This window comes from Telopea speciosissima, chromosome 1 (assembly GCF_018873765.1).
Source record: "Telopea speciosissima isolate NSW1024214 ecotype Mountain lineage chromosome 1, Tspe_v1, whole genome shotgun sequence".
In the NCBI taxonomy this organism is placed as follows: domain Eukaryota; kingdom Viridiplantae; phylum Streptophyta; class Magnoliopsida; order Proteales; family Proteaceae; genus Telopea; species Telopea speciosissima.
Genome location: NC_057916.1, coordinates 29,047,025 through 29,063,612, shown reverse-complemented (window position 1 = coordinate 29,063,612; position 16,588 = coordinate 29,047,025). Strand labels below are relative to the sequence as shown.

Sequence of the window (16,588 nt, the reverse complement as noted above, 5' to 3'; positions counted from 1 at the left end):
ACAAGAAAACATGTTTTTGTAGTTTCTCATAGAAAACAAATCCTCTCCAACATGTGTGTCAGGGTGTCAGGGTGTGCATCATGTCAGCCCAGCCGTCGGATGCGTGTTGGAGAGGCACTTGTGCGGGAGAGGATATGAATCCCTATATGACTATCACTGCTAGGGATAGAAGGCTTGCTATTTGTATTGACTGCAATGTAAACTCATTTTTATTTTCATAATTTAAGTTTGAGAGTGCTAGTATAGGCCAATACTAGCACTCTCAGACAAAGTTATTTCCCCCCTTGTTTTATCATTATGCCTAATTAAGTATAACGCTTAACTATTTGCCACTTGAGAGTGCATGTGCTAGTCCATTTGATAGAGGATCCCCATATGTCCATTCCACATTTAGTCGAAAGTAACAAAAGCTGTTCAAACTCTGAATCAAAGTTTTAGTAAAATTACCAAAATGTTATCAAATGAAGATAAATATAAAAATATAAAATGGGAAAATGTACTTAGTGGGGGGTGGGTGCAGGCCATGCCCCGACACAATGGGGGTGAAATGACCACCCCACTCCTCGAGATGCTAGCATGTGTGATCTCATTAAATGTCGTGCGCAGCTCTCCCCCATACAAAATTAAAAAAAATGGAATACACACCCATGGGTGATTGGCCCCCGTGCTGGCGCAGGGGCCACGCTCCCAGACAAAAACTCTTTCCCGATTGATATATAACTGGTCCACTATACAAATTTATCCTAACTCAACAGCGTCACAGACTCACAGCGGTGTTCCACAGTTCTCCGTCTCGATCGACTGGGAAGTGGGAAGTCGACTCCCGACAAGTCAATAGCATCTCTTATCAGTTTCTCTTCCCTGAGGACAGCGGAACAGCATTCTCTGTCGGAAAGCTGCGAGTGTTATTTCCCTTTTTTTTAGTTTAGATATTTGCACTGGGGAGATGAAGGTGGTTGGGTTAGTTAGTGGCGGCAAAGACAGCTGCTATGCTATGATGAAATGTATCCAATATGGCCACGAGGTTGTCTTCTTCTATGGGTTTTTTTATTTTGGGTTGCCTTTTAATTTCTGAGCATCGTTCCCCCCCCCCCCCCCTTTCTTCATTGCGAGGGTTCTGTGATTTTTTAACTAAAAAGGAGTTGCTTGTTTGGTTTGCAAACAGATCGTTGCGTTGGCAAATTTAATGCCTCTCGATGAATCAGTCGATGAGTTGGATAGCTACATGTACCAAACTGTGAGTCTCCTCTTTCTTCTCTCATTCTATATTTTTTGTGTTTTTCAAAGATTTTCATTGTTTATACATACACTTGTTGAATGAACTTATGAACTCGAATGTATATATGCCATAATTGTAAGCTACTAATAGACATACACAGTTGCGTGAATTTAATGAAAATATTGATGTCCAAGAGACTTCAGCCCAAAGCTCAAAAAAAAAAAAAGAATTAAAAAAAAGTAGGAATAAGTTTGATCTTGTTGGATTTTCCAAATTGGGGGAATTTAGAGTGTAATTGGGGTTACTTTGACTTTGGTTACGCTTATTTTTTGAAACTGTAGCGCATACTAGATTTCACTGACCAATGGGCAGGTAGGTTCATGGTTAGTTGGTTACTGGGGTAAAGACTGGTCACTAACCCAGCACTGTGTATGTTAGTATTTCACTCTAATTGTGGTGTTTGTTCCTAATGTCAATTTGTTAAGATTAAAGGGGAGCAAAGTGATTATAGCAGGGAATTTGTTTTGGCTTATTTTTCTGTCTACTAAATGATTAAAGGGGTGCATAATTTTGAGCATTGTTTCTAGTACTGTCTTTTAGAGGTTGTGCATTTATTTTATTTTATTTTTTGTTTCCTCAGGTTGGACATCAAATAGTGGTTAGCTATGCTGAATGCCTGGGCGTACCATTGTTCCGAAGGCGAATAAAAGGATCTACAAGGCAAGCCTTTTAAGTGAGATTTTTTTTTTGGGGGTGGGGGAGGGGTGTTAACAAAGCATCTTATATGGAGAAATGCAGTCTTCTCTGTGTCTTTAGCCATTATGTTGTATGAATACCACCATAGTATCCTCTTCCCCCCTCCCCCCCCCCCCCCCCAAAAAAAAAAAAAAAAAAAAAGATACACCAAGTAATAAATCACTATACTATCCAATTCCCTCCCCTCCATCAGAAGTTGGTTGTTACAAGTGTAAATAACCCCAATTCTACCCTTGCAATGAAGGGTACAAAAAAATGGATCAACAGTTGATGAGATCTATATAAGTTACTGTCTCTAACTCTCGCTACCAATCTTAAGATTTCAGGGTCTTATTGCGACTGTAGTATTTTGACTGAATTTCTGGTGATTGTCATCCGCTACTGTTGTTTAATGTCTATTAGTAGAACTGGTTAAACAAGCTGAAACTTTGATGCCCGGAACAATGTGAACTTTTTACTCCATGAGTTTTAATTGAGTTAGTTGTTAACAAATTAAATCAACAACACCCAGCGGAAAAAGCGAAATTGAGGCAAGTGTGGATGAGCACTGCGTTGATATAAAGTCCTTATGAATAGATTAAGTATTTTATTAAACAAAAGATGATTACATCAGTATACTGTGAAGATGTTACCCAATTTATACAGCTCGGTATAAACTCCATGCTAGGGTGGTCTGGAATTTAACTCCATTTGCTTTTAGATGGTATTTGTGGACAGAAAGTAACAAAAGTAGATTTGATGGTGTCATTCCTTCTTTATAGAAGGTCAAAAGAAGATTGAATTAAAAATAGCAGAATGGGTTTTGGTGTCCCTGTTGTTTCAAAGGGCCAATGCTATCTTTAATGGGTTGGATTGGTTTATAAGGTGTTGTTTCTGGGACTTTAGCATCCTATCCTTTAGTTGTTAATAAATTAGGTATGAATTCTCCCCCCCCCTCCTTGCAAAAAACTGTAAAACAAATTGTCTTTGCCTATATTATAGGATCCACATTACCCAGTAATGTATGGGCATAATCATTTAAACCTTATGCAAACCACTTGGGATCGACCACACAAATTCTGTTCTTTCAATCCCACTCTACCTAGAGCCATATCTTCAGTTAAATCATAAGCATGGTTCTTTTTCCATTACTTCAACTCAGCTCTGCATTTCTCTTTTTCTTCTGTCAACTTCAACATGCACCATCTCTCTTTTGGGTGACCATTGGTCTTCATTATATATAATTGAATCACCTTTGGTTATGTTAGGTTCCTATGAATGCATTTGTTTCTAATTTGATCCTCTCTATAGTGCCTCTCATCAATGTCAATTATCAACATCTGAATCTCATTTATGCTCATTTCATGAATTTTTAATTGGTCAACATTCTACTCATAGACCATGGCTGCTCTTGTAAGTTGTAACTGTCATTCAAGCTTGTAAATCCTTAAACTCTGTCACACTCTTGGTGCAATGCATCAAATCCCATGGACATAGTTCAGATTTATGACCAAAATGTCGAAGTTTTGATGGCATATTTCGGTTTTGAACACTTGTCTCAACGAAATGGGATACAAAGTGAGGGGTCTCAGTGTTTTGTGTTTTTTTACCAAAATGGACCATATTTCGGTGGTATATTTCCGTTTTGACCAGGGTCAAAATACCAATTGAAACCGAAATCTTGAATCCTTGCCCATGGATTATTGAAAGACCTTGGAACATGGGTAAGTCAGAGTTATTGTGCTCAACCATTTGGAGAAGTCTCTCTTTCTTCTATTTATTTTTCTAATAAGGAAAACCTTTGATATGTTCTTTTTTTTTTGGGGATAGGTAGGCCCCAAGGGGAGTTGAACTCATGACCTCTTAATTGTGAGGTGTTGGTCTTTGCCAACTAAGCTACCCCCTTAGGTTTTGAACCCATATGTTTTTGTTTCTCCATGTTTTCTCGGGGAAATATGGGGTTTCAAAATTGTAAATATGAACAATTTTAGACCATAAATATCAAACTCTTTAGAGAATTAAAGATACTATATTTGTGAATGCCTGGGAAATAGCCTCTCTACGAAGCAGGGGTAAGGTTGTGTACATTATTACCCTCCCCAGACCCCGCAGTGGCGGGATCCTCGTGCACTGGGTACGCCCTTTGTATTGGTGAATGACTGCAAAGATTATTATGAAGTAAAGTATAAGCTATACAAATAGATTTTCTTGGTCTTTTTCTCTAATTTCATCGAAATACGAAATATGTCTTGAGATTTTCAGAGAGTCAGATTTCGACACTCTTGCCATGTTTAGACCAACACTTCTGGATTTTCTTTGGCTTTTAATTTATCATAATAAGAATTGCTTTTGACATTAACTATGACATCTAACTTGAGAAAATTTTGATCTGCAAATGTGTACTACATTCTTGCACTCTATTGATGAAACTACCTTCTCTGCTTCAACCGAGCTCAGATTAACTCCGTGTCTTTGTTCAAGCTTGCATTGCTTGGCAGAGAGGGGGTCTGATTTTGCAGATTAGGTCTTGAGCATTGCAATGAAGAGAACTAGTTTATGAAGCAATTCATAAGTTATCCCATGGTTGGATATGACTTGTGACATAATAATGAATGCTAATCGTCCGGCAAAGGTTTCCAAAACTTACATTCTTATCTACCAGATTTGGCCGTCTGATAGGTGGAGCATCATTTGGATGGTCAGTGTGTCAAATTTTACTGCGTATCTCAACCATATGTCCTCATCCTTTTTGGTACTTCAGTGACCTAAAAAAAACTTATGATAGAGTCCCTAGAGAGTTAATCTGACAAGTACTAGAGAAGGGAAGTGTTTTGAGTAAATATGTGGACATAATTAACAAGATGTATAATGGTGTGGTGACTAGTGTAAGAACTGTGGGGTATCAAGGTAGTGAGTTCTCAATTTCAATTGGGTTACTTCAAGGATCAGCTTTAAGCCCTTATTTGTTTGCGCTTATTGTGGATGATTTAACCAGAAACATTCAAGATGAGGCTCCTTGGTGTATGCTTTTTGCTGATGATATTGTTTTGGTGGATGAGATAAAAGCAGGGATTAACACCAAGTTAGAGCTATGGAGATCAACCTTGGAATCAAAAGGTTTTAAAATAAATAGAACAAAGACGGAGTATATGGTGTGTAACTTTAGTTGCACTAGATTGGATTATGAGGTGGTGAAAATTGATGGGAGGGAATTCCGCAAAATGATTATTTGAAGTATATAGGATCAATTATAAATAAATAAGGTGATAAGAGGATGATGATTCACAGAGAATTAAAATAGGATGGATGAAGTGGAGGTGTGTCCAGAGTGTTGTGTGATTGACATATTCCTTTAAAAACTTTATAGGACAGTCATACAGCTGGCTATGATGTATGGTGCGAAAGGTTGGGTAGTTAAGAAGCATAATATACGTGGAGCTGAAATGAGGATGTTGAGATGGACGTGTAGCAAAACTAGGAAGGATAAAGTAAGGAATGATCATGTTAGAGCTGATTTGGGAGTAGCTCTGATGCATGATAAGCTACGAGAAAGTCATTTGAGGTGGCATGGTCATGTTCAACGGAGGCCTTTTGATGCTCCAGTACGGAGGAGTGATTTGATTCAGATTGAAGGAAGCTAAAAGAGTTAGGGGCAGACCTAAAATGATTTTAAGGAAGTGGTGAGGAAAGACATGCATTGCTTAGGCCTTGTATCAAGTATGACCTCGACCAGAGCTGATTGCAAGGTAAGCATTCATGTAGCTGACCCCATTTAGTTGGGATAAAGCTGAGTTGTTGTTGTTGGTGTTGTATATCAGCGTATGGCTGATGTGCCTATTTTAAGCCGCTGAAATGCTGAATAATAAATAGAGGCCATGTGGGGTTAGCTACTAGTCAAGTTTTAAAGTCAACTCTTGTGCATTGCTTTGTGGCTGTACTAACATAAGCCGAAATTCTAATGCAAGTTCCAAGAGGGAACACTAGCAAACATTTTTTTCTTCTTTTAGAATATCATTTTATCGTGATCTCCTAGAGAAAATTCATGTCTCTTGTCTTTTTCAGCCTCCACATGCAACAGATCACTCACCACCGCGTAAATTCATAGTCCTTTTGCTTGTAGACCCTCCACATGCAACAAATCACTCACCACGGTGTAAATGTTGGTCTCCATTGCACATGGCTGGATTCTTTCCATGAACTTCATATCATCTTTTCACTTATTTCTGCCACTAAAAAACAGAATAATTCTGATTCTATTCTACATATCTTGGCACTCAGCCCTGTTGCATGTTGCTTGAGTATGGATGTCTTATAATAGTCTCTCAGAACTCCAGAGGCACCCCCTATGCATCATCCGTGCTGCTCTATTTCTGTATTCAACCTCCTAATTAATTCTCCCACTTTATGGATGATATCCTCTATATGCTTAGGATTTGCTATTGTCTAGTAGCATGCCGATAGATGTCCTCACAAAATTCTAAGACAGCACACAATGCATGTGGAGCTGTCATAAAAATGATGATTTCTTAACTAAAGTTTGAGGTGCTTGTTTGGACCAAAAATTTCTCAAATCAGACATTGAGGAGTCAATAAGACCCTCTATGAACATCAACATTGAGAGCTGCTGTCCATTTCTAATTGAATAATATAGTCACTGTGCTGTTTCAGTTTCCCTAACAGTATTTGGTTTTAGATGATGGCTCTTGATCTTTTCCCCTCATTAGTGCTTGTCACTCTTCTGCTGCTGTTTTACATAGGTATCAGAACCTTAGCTACAAAATTACCCCAGGTGATGAAGTTGAAGATATGCTTATTTTGCTGAAAGAAGTAAAACAGCAAATACCTTCCATTACAGCTGTGTCTTCAGGTGCTATTGCTTCTGACTATCAAAGGTTACGGGTGGAAAGTATTTGTTCAAGGTTAGGGCTTGTTTCTCTGGCATATTTATGGAAACAAGATCAATCTTTGCTCCTTCAAGAAATGGTAATTTCTTTTTTAGTAGTATAAAGGATGGTCATTTTTTTTTTAAAAATTTTAAAACTGAGAATATCATGTTTAATGTCACGGCAAATAGTGTTAACCTTATTCTTTCTTTGATAGATAACAACGGGAATTGCAGCTATCACTGTAAAGGTAAATTTTACTTTTTTATTATTAATCAAATTTCACTATTAATCATATTATGAAATTTTACTTTGTTTTGTTTGGATCCATGTAGCCAACCTCATTAAATTGGGATAAGGCTGAGTTTGTTGTTGTATATTGCTACTTTTCTCTGTGGATGTATTACGTCCAGTGTAATGCAGTTGTTTCACACGAATGTTTCTGAGAAGTATAACGTTATTCTTACATAAGACATCATGGCTTGTGTATGAAATAAGGGTGGGTGATATTAAAGAGGCATAGAACCATAGAGTGAGTGAACAAGTGAAAGGCACAGAGGGAGTTTAGAACCAAAGTGAGTAGGTTTGGTGAACATGGGTTTAGGAAAGCTTATGTTGAGTCGTACTTGCAGGAGTTGTAGTTCATATAATCAGGAAGACTAGGCACTAAGTTGACTTTCACTACACTAAGAGAGTGGTACGTTTTTAGCAACTTAGGGCTGTAACCTAGTGCAACCCTTGCTTTCACAGGGTTCTAGAGAGGTGGATTGGGGGTAGATCCATACCTTTGCCATTTTTGCACAAAGTGGCCACCCTTGGAGTTTTTTTTAGCATTTCTGGTGAAGTCTATGATCTCTGGTTGCCTGACCTGGGATTGTCCCACCTTCACCTTACACAATGTGCACCTTCCTCCCCTTTATCTTGTACATTAGTTGGCTGCAGTGCTTTGTATTTTATATTGGTCATCCCCCTAACCCCCTCCCCCCACCCCACCCCCCCCCCCCCCCCCCCCCAAAAAAAAAAGAAAAAGAAAAATTACCCAATGATAATAGTAGTTTATTGACCTCTATACGTGCCCCTTTGTCTGTTATTTCAAGAAGGTAAGTATTAAGAATGAAGTTTCTTTTAAGTTTTAAAGACCTCTGTGTGTGCCCCTTGTATCTGTTATTTCAAGAAGTTAAGTATAAAGAATCAAGTTTCTTTGCTGGGGTATTCGTGATCCTCTTCAGCGGTGCCACCATTAGTACTCAAGGTTCAGAATATTGGTTTTGACCCAGGTTGAAATCAAAATGTTTTGGATTTTGGTGGTCAGATGGCCATATTTTGGACTGAAACTTGAGGAAAACCCTAATTAAGCATTTCTAAACATATTTGAACCTTTAGATTGTAAAACACACACCCAAAATGGTAGTTTGGTTTCGTACCCTAGGGCATTTGGCCACATCCCCTGTACCCACCAGCTAGATGCCACTTCAGTCTAGTGGTCCCACCTCCCATGATCTTTGTTCCACAGTAATTCTACTGTGACTTTGGGCGTACCTAGGGGTGTCAAACCCTAAAAAGAACCGATCAAACTGACTGTAGCCGACTGAACAAACCTGAACTGAACCGATTCTCTATCAGGCTGGCTTCAGTTTGGGGTATTATACTATTATGACACTGGTTAAAAACCGGACGGCACCGGACTGGACTGAGCCCGATATACATGGTAAACCAAACTGGACTGAGCCTGATATCAAACCGATAACAGTCTGATAAGAGGAAACCAAAATAAATCGAACCCAAACCAGACTGAAATTAAAATATATAAAAATTATAAATTATAAATTATTAAAAATAAAAAAAAAAAACCCCGACAGAAATTGAGCCTTCTCTTATTGGGCCAGCTTCGGCTTCACCCATTATCAGCTTGAAACCGGTTCAGCCTGACCGAAACCAGACCGAACCAACCATTTGACACCCCTACTTGTACCATGCCTCAATGTTATGTCTCCCCTCAAATCTCCTCCCTGAGCAGCCATTATACAACCTTTTAACATTGTTAATTTCTTATAATAAAAAATGCACACATTATTAATGTTTCTACATCAATTAAGGCCTGATTTGGTATGATTTCTGTTTTAATTTTCATGGGGTGATTTCTATTTCAGAAATTGTTTGGTTTGACGCACCTTATTTCAGTGAAATAGAAATCAAATGGAACAGAAATTCTGAAATAGCTGAGGAGCTGTTTCAATTTTGGTGAAACACCACCACCCCGCCACTGCCGCCATCCTCTCCCAAAGAAATATAGAGAATTTATTCTCAGAAATTGAACTACCAAATGGATTTCTATTCTTGAAATATTTCAGATTGATGCAACCAAAACAATTTCAATTTCTTGATAAAAAAATATATTTGTTGACTATTTCATGAAATCAATCCAAAAGTGAAATAGAGATCCTACCAGACCTGGCCTAAGACTGCTATAACAATAAAGCTATTTCTTAATTTTCACCTAACTCTTATATTTTCTCATAATTAAACTAAATTTTTATAATTTTTACACAATAATTATACCCTAAATAACCAAAATTTCAGTTTTGAACAACATATTAATAATCATTTTCAGTTGAAAACATAACAATGGTACTTTCAAAAATTTTCATTATTTTTCAAACCAAAGAAAAATACTTTCCTTATTTTTATTTATTTATTTATTTGTTTTCTAGTTATTCTTTTTAAAATTAAAAAATTAAAAATAAATTTTCTGGTAGATTGGATCAACAATGTTTAACATATGTAAAATTGAGCCTCAACCAATATAATATATTAATTCTGTTTTCTCAAAAATGTTTCAAGAAAATCAATTTTTTTTATCAAAACATTTATAAGTAATATAAAATATAAAAGAGAGAGAGTAATGGGACAAGAAGGAGAGAGCAATTGCTGGAACACGATAGATCCAACTCAGTATATCGTTGTACCCTGCAGTTTATTTATAACTTAGCAATTAGACTGTTGGTAGGAATCCTGCTAACCGTCAATGTCTAATTACAAGAGGAATAAAAGTAAACTAACAGAAAACTACTAACTAAGCTAAACTATATCATGATAGGACACTCCCCTTATTGTGACTAACTAAACTATGTCACGATGGGACACTCCCCTTATTGTGACTAACCACTAACAACTAATGTACTGTGGTACATATCTTAACACCTCCAAATTAGAATCTTGCACAAATCTTGCCCTAATCTGACAAATCATCGATATAATATTGGTCTCCAACACCTTGTTCTGCCAAAAAATGTAAGTGATTTGGTAAAAAAATCATGAAATTTGGGGTTTTCTGAGGGAACTCATAATATGGGTCGAAATTTTGAATTTATAAACATTGCTTTGTATTGTTTCGGTGAAACGACAACAAAATTTCAAAATGAGACCGAAATTGAAATCTGGTATGCCCCGTATATCGTTTTGAGGCTTCTTGAAAGTGAAATATTTTGCAAAAATTTGGTTATTTCTACCGAATTTTCGAACCATTTTAGTAATAGAGCTGCCCCACGGAGTGCCAATTCATGTCAAAACTGCAGATCTAATGGTTCCAACAAAGATCCATCATGAAACAGCACTACTGAAAACATGGAGCAGTGACTCAATTTACTTGGGGCATCTAATAACAAAACGTTGAGCTGAGTTGAATTGAGTATCTACTATCTAATAACAAAATGTTGGAAGTTGGACATATGCATTCAGCCAGGGGGGGGGGGGGGGGAGAGGGGGTGCTTGGGTTGGAGGCTTGTCTCTTGCACAAATGCAGCTAGTTTGGGAGTGGTGCTTTATTCCATTTGCCATATGGGGTTTATAACTTATGACAGACTCTTCTCTCCTCCCCCCACCCCACTCTTATGATGAAAACTGTCAACCCTCACCCTTTCTCTTCCTAGTTATAATTGAACCTTTAAATTCTATAATTTTACTTTTATTAAAAGCTCACTGTAAAAACTAATGGAGGTAGACATGCCCTTAATTGCATTACATGGAAGATAAAGCTGTATACAAGGTTTAAAGTATCCTTCCATATCCTCCGATACATTATATTTAAGGTACCGATATGATACCTAAAAAAATTGGTATAAGAACATGTAAGAAACTTCACCCTTTATATATAATCAATTGAATGCACTTGTCTCGTCATACTTTGTTCTCCTTTTTATGCATTATATAATTTACATATTACTTATTTATAGTGTTTTATGCTTCAAAACTGTATTTTTCATATATCCTAAGTATTTACATTTGTTTCTTGACCATTTCCATACGTATTGACGTATGTTGTGTCTCTCCGATACGATACGATATGTCTCTTAAAATCGCCCTTCCGATACCAATACCTGATACCGATACTTCAAACCTTGGCTTATTCTAACAACTTGTAATAATAATGGGAAACAGAATGCTACTTCCTGTGCACTTTAGGAATATAGGAGTTTTGGATACATCTACATAACCCCACTTCCTTATCTATGTAAGGCTACGGTATCTAACCTACGCTGTTCACGATATTCCTGTCTAATCTTGGCTTTTCATGGTTCAACTGCACTCTTTTATTTGCAAGGAGTTCATGGAGTGCTGTAACAGAAGCTGTCCAGCTACCAATATTGACTGTATCATTTCCTATCAAGTTATACTACTTCAGCAAATATTTTGTAATGGGTGTTAACACATTATTTTATTTTAAATGCTTCTGGCATCTGTTTTTAACTATGGCCAATGTGGTTGATTTCTTTGATAGCTTGCAGTTAGAATTGTAAATTCTAATGATTTTGACGTCATAGGTTGCAGCCATGGGATTGGACCCTGCAAAGCACTTGGGTAAGGAGATCTCCAACTTGCACCCTCATCTGCTGCGATTGAAAGAGTATGTCTGGGGAGATATCATTTATTTCTTTGTTTTTTTTATTTCTTTTTCCGAGAAGGAAGTGGATGCTGAATCTTTGTTGTCGAGGCAGGTTGTATGGAATAAATGTATGTGGTGAAGGTGGGGAATATGAAACGCTTACACTTGACTGCCCTCTTTTTAAGGTAAGATGTTTGCTATCTTCCATTACTTTTCTCTTCCCATTCATTTATGAGATTGATCTCGCAGATCTCTTGAGAGTAGTAAACATATGACCTATTTTTGTTTCAAGATATTACTCGCCAGGATTTTCTGTTCTGTCAATAGATATTTACATAACTTTCTTGTTTCTTACTAGGTTCTTTTGCAACTTTAACATCTTTGTTTTTCAGTTCTTGATTATGTAAAAATTTTGGAAAATTTTCTAGTCATCTTCTTTTTAAATGTTTATCAGGATTTAACATATGGAATTTCCAGAATGCCCGAATTGTCCTTGATGAATTTCAAATTGTACTGCACTCTTTGGACTCGATAGCTCCTGTAGGGGTCCTTCATCCCTCAGCTTATCATTTGGAATATAAAATGGAGTGCACTTCTTTCAGCGACTGTAAGGGAAGGAGTAATACCTGCTTGGAGAAAATGGGTTCTGTATGTGAAGTTGAAGGAGACTGTGTCCCTGAATGCGAAGCAAAGTCCCTGTCTACAGATTTAGTAATTGAGTTTAGTGAAATTGCTGAGGTTAAGCTTCACATTTCAAAAAGTAAAAGAGGCGATACATTTTCTATTGGTTGTTGGATAGAAGGTTCTTCCAGAAGTGCTGAAGGTAAAGATTTTGTCGGTCTGATATTTTACTAGTGAGATAAAAAGTATGATGATTTTTCATTCATTAGCAGCAGTTTTGGGGCATGAAATAGTGGACCATGCTATAGAACTGTACATTCCATAAACTTAATTTTGATGAGAATTTCTTTAGAGAAAGCCTTTTATGTTCTTTATTTTGCTTCCAACCATTTTATCTCCAAATAGACAGTCCTATCTTTGCATTATAAATGAACTGTTTGTCCAGTGACATGAAGGTTTATAACTGGCAGGTTTGCAAAAGGATCTGACTGCTGTTCTTAAGAGAATTGAATCACAACTTGCAGAAAATGGTTTTGGTTGGGTGAATGTTCTCTATATTCACCTCTACATTGCCAATATGAATGAATTTTCTCTTGCAAATGAAACATATGTGAGGTTTATTACAGAGGAAAAGTGCCACCTGGGTGTGCCATCTCGCAGTACTATTGAACTGCCCTTGACTGAAGTGGGTCTAGGGACAGCGTACATTGAAGTATTAGTGGCAAATGACCTCGGGAAAAAAGTTTTGCATGTACAGAGTATTTCAAGCTGGGCGCCTAGTTGCATTGGACCATACAGTCAGGTAAGATAAACTACAAAAATCAGCAGTCTCTTCTTTCATTTCTCCTTCACAAGTCACAAATGTTTGTTTTATCAGCTTAAGCAGTTTCTATAAACACCTTGTCCTAGGCGTTGCACTTTTACTCATGGTAACTTAGGATTCTCTCCCCCCCCCCCCCCTCCCAGGTAATTTAATGTACTGATACCATGTATATTAGTCTTAGTTTGAGTTTTTTTTTCATTTTTTATGCTATTTATGTGACTTCAAATAGAGTTTAGTAGTGAAAAGGGTTCATATAGCTGACCCCGTTTAGTTGAGAATTGGGATCTGTTAAAGCTATAGTTGGAAGTTATTGTCTGTAGTCTGTGAACTATTGTCTATATTATTATTATTATGTGTAATCTACTGGAGGGTAGTTATGGTCTATAGTATTTTCTGAATAGAGAATTCTTGTGTTAGTGTAGTCCTTATCATGTTGTGTAACTACTCCTTCCTTTCTCATCAATATCTTTCTCGGTTCTCTTCATCCTTCTTCTTCATAGATTTTGATTGTATTATCTGATTTCATAACATGGTATCCGAACCATGAAGACTAGGGTTCATTAAAACGAACTCATTGAATGGTGTATTTATGACCTATCCATTTGTCTTTTTAAAAATAAATTCTATTTAACTGTGAGGAGCGGGTAAGTAATGGACGTTGATAGTTAATCTAGTTCAACAAGGACAGACTCTGAAACTTTTGGTGCTCTCTTTTCGTCCTTATTTCTGTTGTGAATTGATAGACCTGTCACAACATTCCCTCTGTAAGCTTGTATTTACTTTTACAGTTACTCCTCTATCTATAACAACTTTAGTTATGGGGCCAAATTGGAATTGAGACAATACAAACCAAACCCCACAGTCTCTATTTAATCAAATAGATGGTAAGTAAGTTTGGGGTCTATGAGCTTTCCATTTCATCTAATTAAAACTATGAAACATGAATGGGTCCCCAAGGGGAAGACCATCGTCATGGGCTACGAGAGGAATAATAAAGACTGATTCTCATTCTCATCATCTCAAATCCCAAACTCCAACTATATATTGTTTGTTTGTTTGTTTACATAATAATGATCCAACCAGAGTATATCCAAACCATGAAGACTAGGGTTTCATTAAAACGAACTCATTGTATCACAGAGTCAAGTGAAACTATTGATGGAATAGGAGTTGAGATGTAAGACATTCATTTACTTTCATTGACAGGAAGAATGAGGGTAGTGCTTGGAGTTGTTAGAAGCAACTGCTGTTATGATAGGAACTTGGAAACTCAAGAATTTTATATTATCTATGTAATATCCAGTATTATGATAGCCAGTAGGTAAAACCGTAAAAAGAATCTAAGGTGGACATGGGAAGCATTTTCAGAACGTGGAGATTATCCTGGAGATGCTGTTTCAGATGGCTTGGAAATCTAGGGGTGTCAATTGTCAATTCGGTTGGTAGAGTCATTTTGGATGGGTTGACCTTGGCTCTCAACATATCTGGATCCAGACCATAACCGACTGATTAAATAAATGGCCCCTATAGCCGAGACTCTGGTTAATTATTAAATTGTCTCAGTCCCTTAATGTGTTGTTGATGTAAACTGGCTGTCTAAAACCAGCCCCAAGTGTAGAGATTCTTCCCTACACCAGTATGAGTAGCCATCTTGTAGGTGTAGGGGAATCCCTACACCAGAAGCCAAAATCGTGGGCTGAGTTATTATTTTTAATTTGTTATTTTTTAAAGTCAGTCTTTATTTGAATTGTAATTCTAATTAGGATTCCTAGTGCAAGTTTGAATCCTAGTTAGAAGTCCTAGTTAGTATTCGTATTTCAGTTATGAGTCCTAATTAAGTTTTGAGTCATAGTTAGAGTTTGAGTTCTTCTGTCCAGCCATAAGGCTATATATTTGTAAGAGCTCTTGAGAGCCTCCCACGATTTTATGAATAAGAAAATTGCTTTGTTGCATTCCACTGTCCTGAGATAGGCTGTGAAAGTGAGGCTGAGATAGCCTTCACTAGTTCCCTGTCTCTCTCCTTCGAGTGCATTCAAATCTGTTCAAGTTTATTACTGCCGATTGTTTGAAGATCCATAGCTCAGTTGTTCAGATCTGCTACCAGTTCAAGGATCCATTCAACAAGAAGTAAGTATATAATCCCCATTCCCAAACCCTTCTGATTCTAACCCTCTAAACCAAACCCTAACACCCCTCTATCTCCAACATCAATCCCGTAACCTAAAACCTGCCCAGCCTGAATCCACCATCAGAAACAGCCCAAACTTGGACTGAAGCTCCCTCTCACTGTTAGGGAAACTCGATCCAAGCCCCTGCCCACAATACCCATTATATACCCTAGAACCCTACATTATTCTCCTTTCAAAAACCCGAAACCCTAAACCTAGTTTAACATCTACTCAAGTTTACACATCTAACTCCATTAGTACATCTCAGGACCTTCACTGGAAGGTTTCCTAACATCATCTTACCATAACCCATCCTTCAAATCCTAGACCTCCTTAAACCCTAACCCTAATTTCACTATTTACCTAATTCCCCCCTAGCCAGTTCCATTAAACCCTAGCAGATCCTGGTTCTGGTTCTAGTTGGCTTTACCCCCACCTAGGATTACATTAGTTGTCCCTTCAGGCTGCAATTGGTCTGGGTTTGGCTAAGGACCACTTAAGGACTTGCCTACCCAGGTTTACAAAAAGAGAGAGAGTTTGTTAAATGAAGAGTTTGTTACATGAAAAAAGGTTCAAAGAGAGGGGGATTTGAGATCTGAGAGAAAGGGGCAAGAGAGTGTGTGTGTGTGTGTGTTGCAGAAAAAAATTCAAAGAGAGGAGGAATTGTGTGTGAAAGAGAGAGAGGGTCGGTAGCTGGATCTGGTGCATTTGCTGGAGATGGATAACTGAAGACCAGAGGGTGATCTTTATGCCGTGAGGAATAGGATGGAGAGGAGTCGAAGACGAAGGATGAAACCCTCTTCATTTCTCCGTTCTGACCTGAAATATCATTCTTAAAAGGGAGTTATAAATCAGTTTAAGTTGGGTTTAGATGGTTTTGGTCCATTTCTGGTTTAATCGGTCGGTTCCCATCCGTATAGTCAGCCAGACCAGGACTGATCGATTCTTTGCAAAATTTTCTGAGGCTAAACCAAAACCGAACCAAATATTAGTCAGTTGGTCGGGTTTGGGGAGGTATTGACACCATTAGGGAAATCGAAGATGGTTTCCTTGAAAATGCCCAGTATGATTTATTGTGGAATGGGTATCTCTCCTTATGGGAACAGTATAAAGGTTTGGTGTTCCCCACCCTACCTTCCCCTCCTGGTCCCCTCTTGTATGGCTAGGGCTTGGGGTACACTTGGGCACGTCCTTGACACCGATCCTTAACTGTGTTTTTGCATTAAGTAGCTGCTAATATAATCCCTCAATTTCTGT

General features: G+C 37.7%; 1 protein-coding gene across 1 annotated transcript in view; it reads left to right on the top strand.

The window, feature by feature from the left end:
- Positions 1-837: 837 nt before the first annotated feature.
- Positions 838-16,588, top strand: part of LOC122638863 (diphthine--ammonia ligase) — a 32,705-nt gene continuing 16,954 nt past the window's right edge. The window contains exons 1-9 of the mRNA XM_043831715.1: positions 838-1,024; positions 1,166-1,237; positions 1,860-1,939; positions 6,712-6,937; positions 7,055-7,087; positions 11,658-11,740; positions 11,832-11,904; positions 12,197-12,542; positions 12,811-13,142. Of these exons, the coding sequence (XP_043687650.1) occupies positions 947-1,024; positions 1,166-1,237; positions 1,860-1,939; positions 6,712-6,937; positions 7,055-7,087; positions 11,658-11,740; positions 11,832-11,904; positions 12,197-12,542; positions 12,811-13,142 (1,323 nt within the window). The 5' untranslated portion in view covers positions 838-946. The remainder of the gene's footprint in view (positions 1,025-1,165; positions 1,238-1,859; positions 1,940-6,711; positions 6,938-7,054; positions 7,088-11,657; positions 11,741-11,831; positions 11,905-12,196; positions 12,543-12,810; positions 13,143-16,588) is intronic.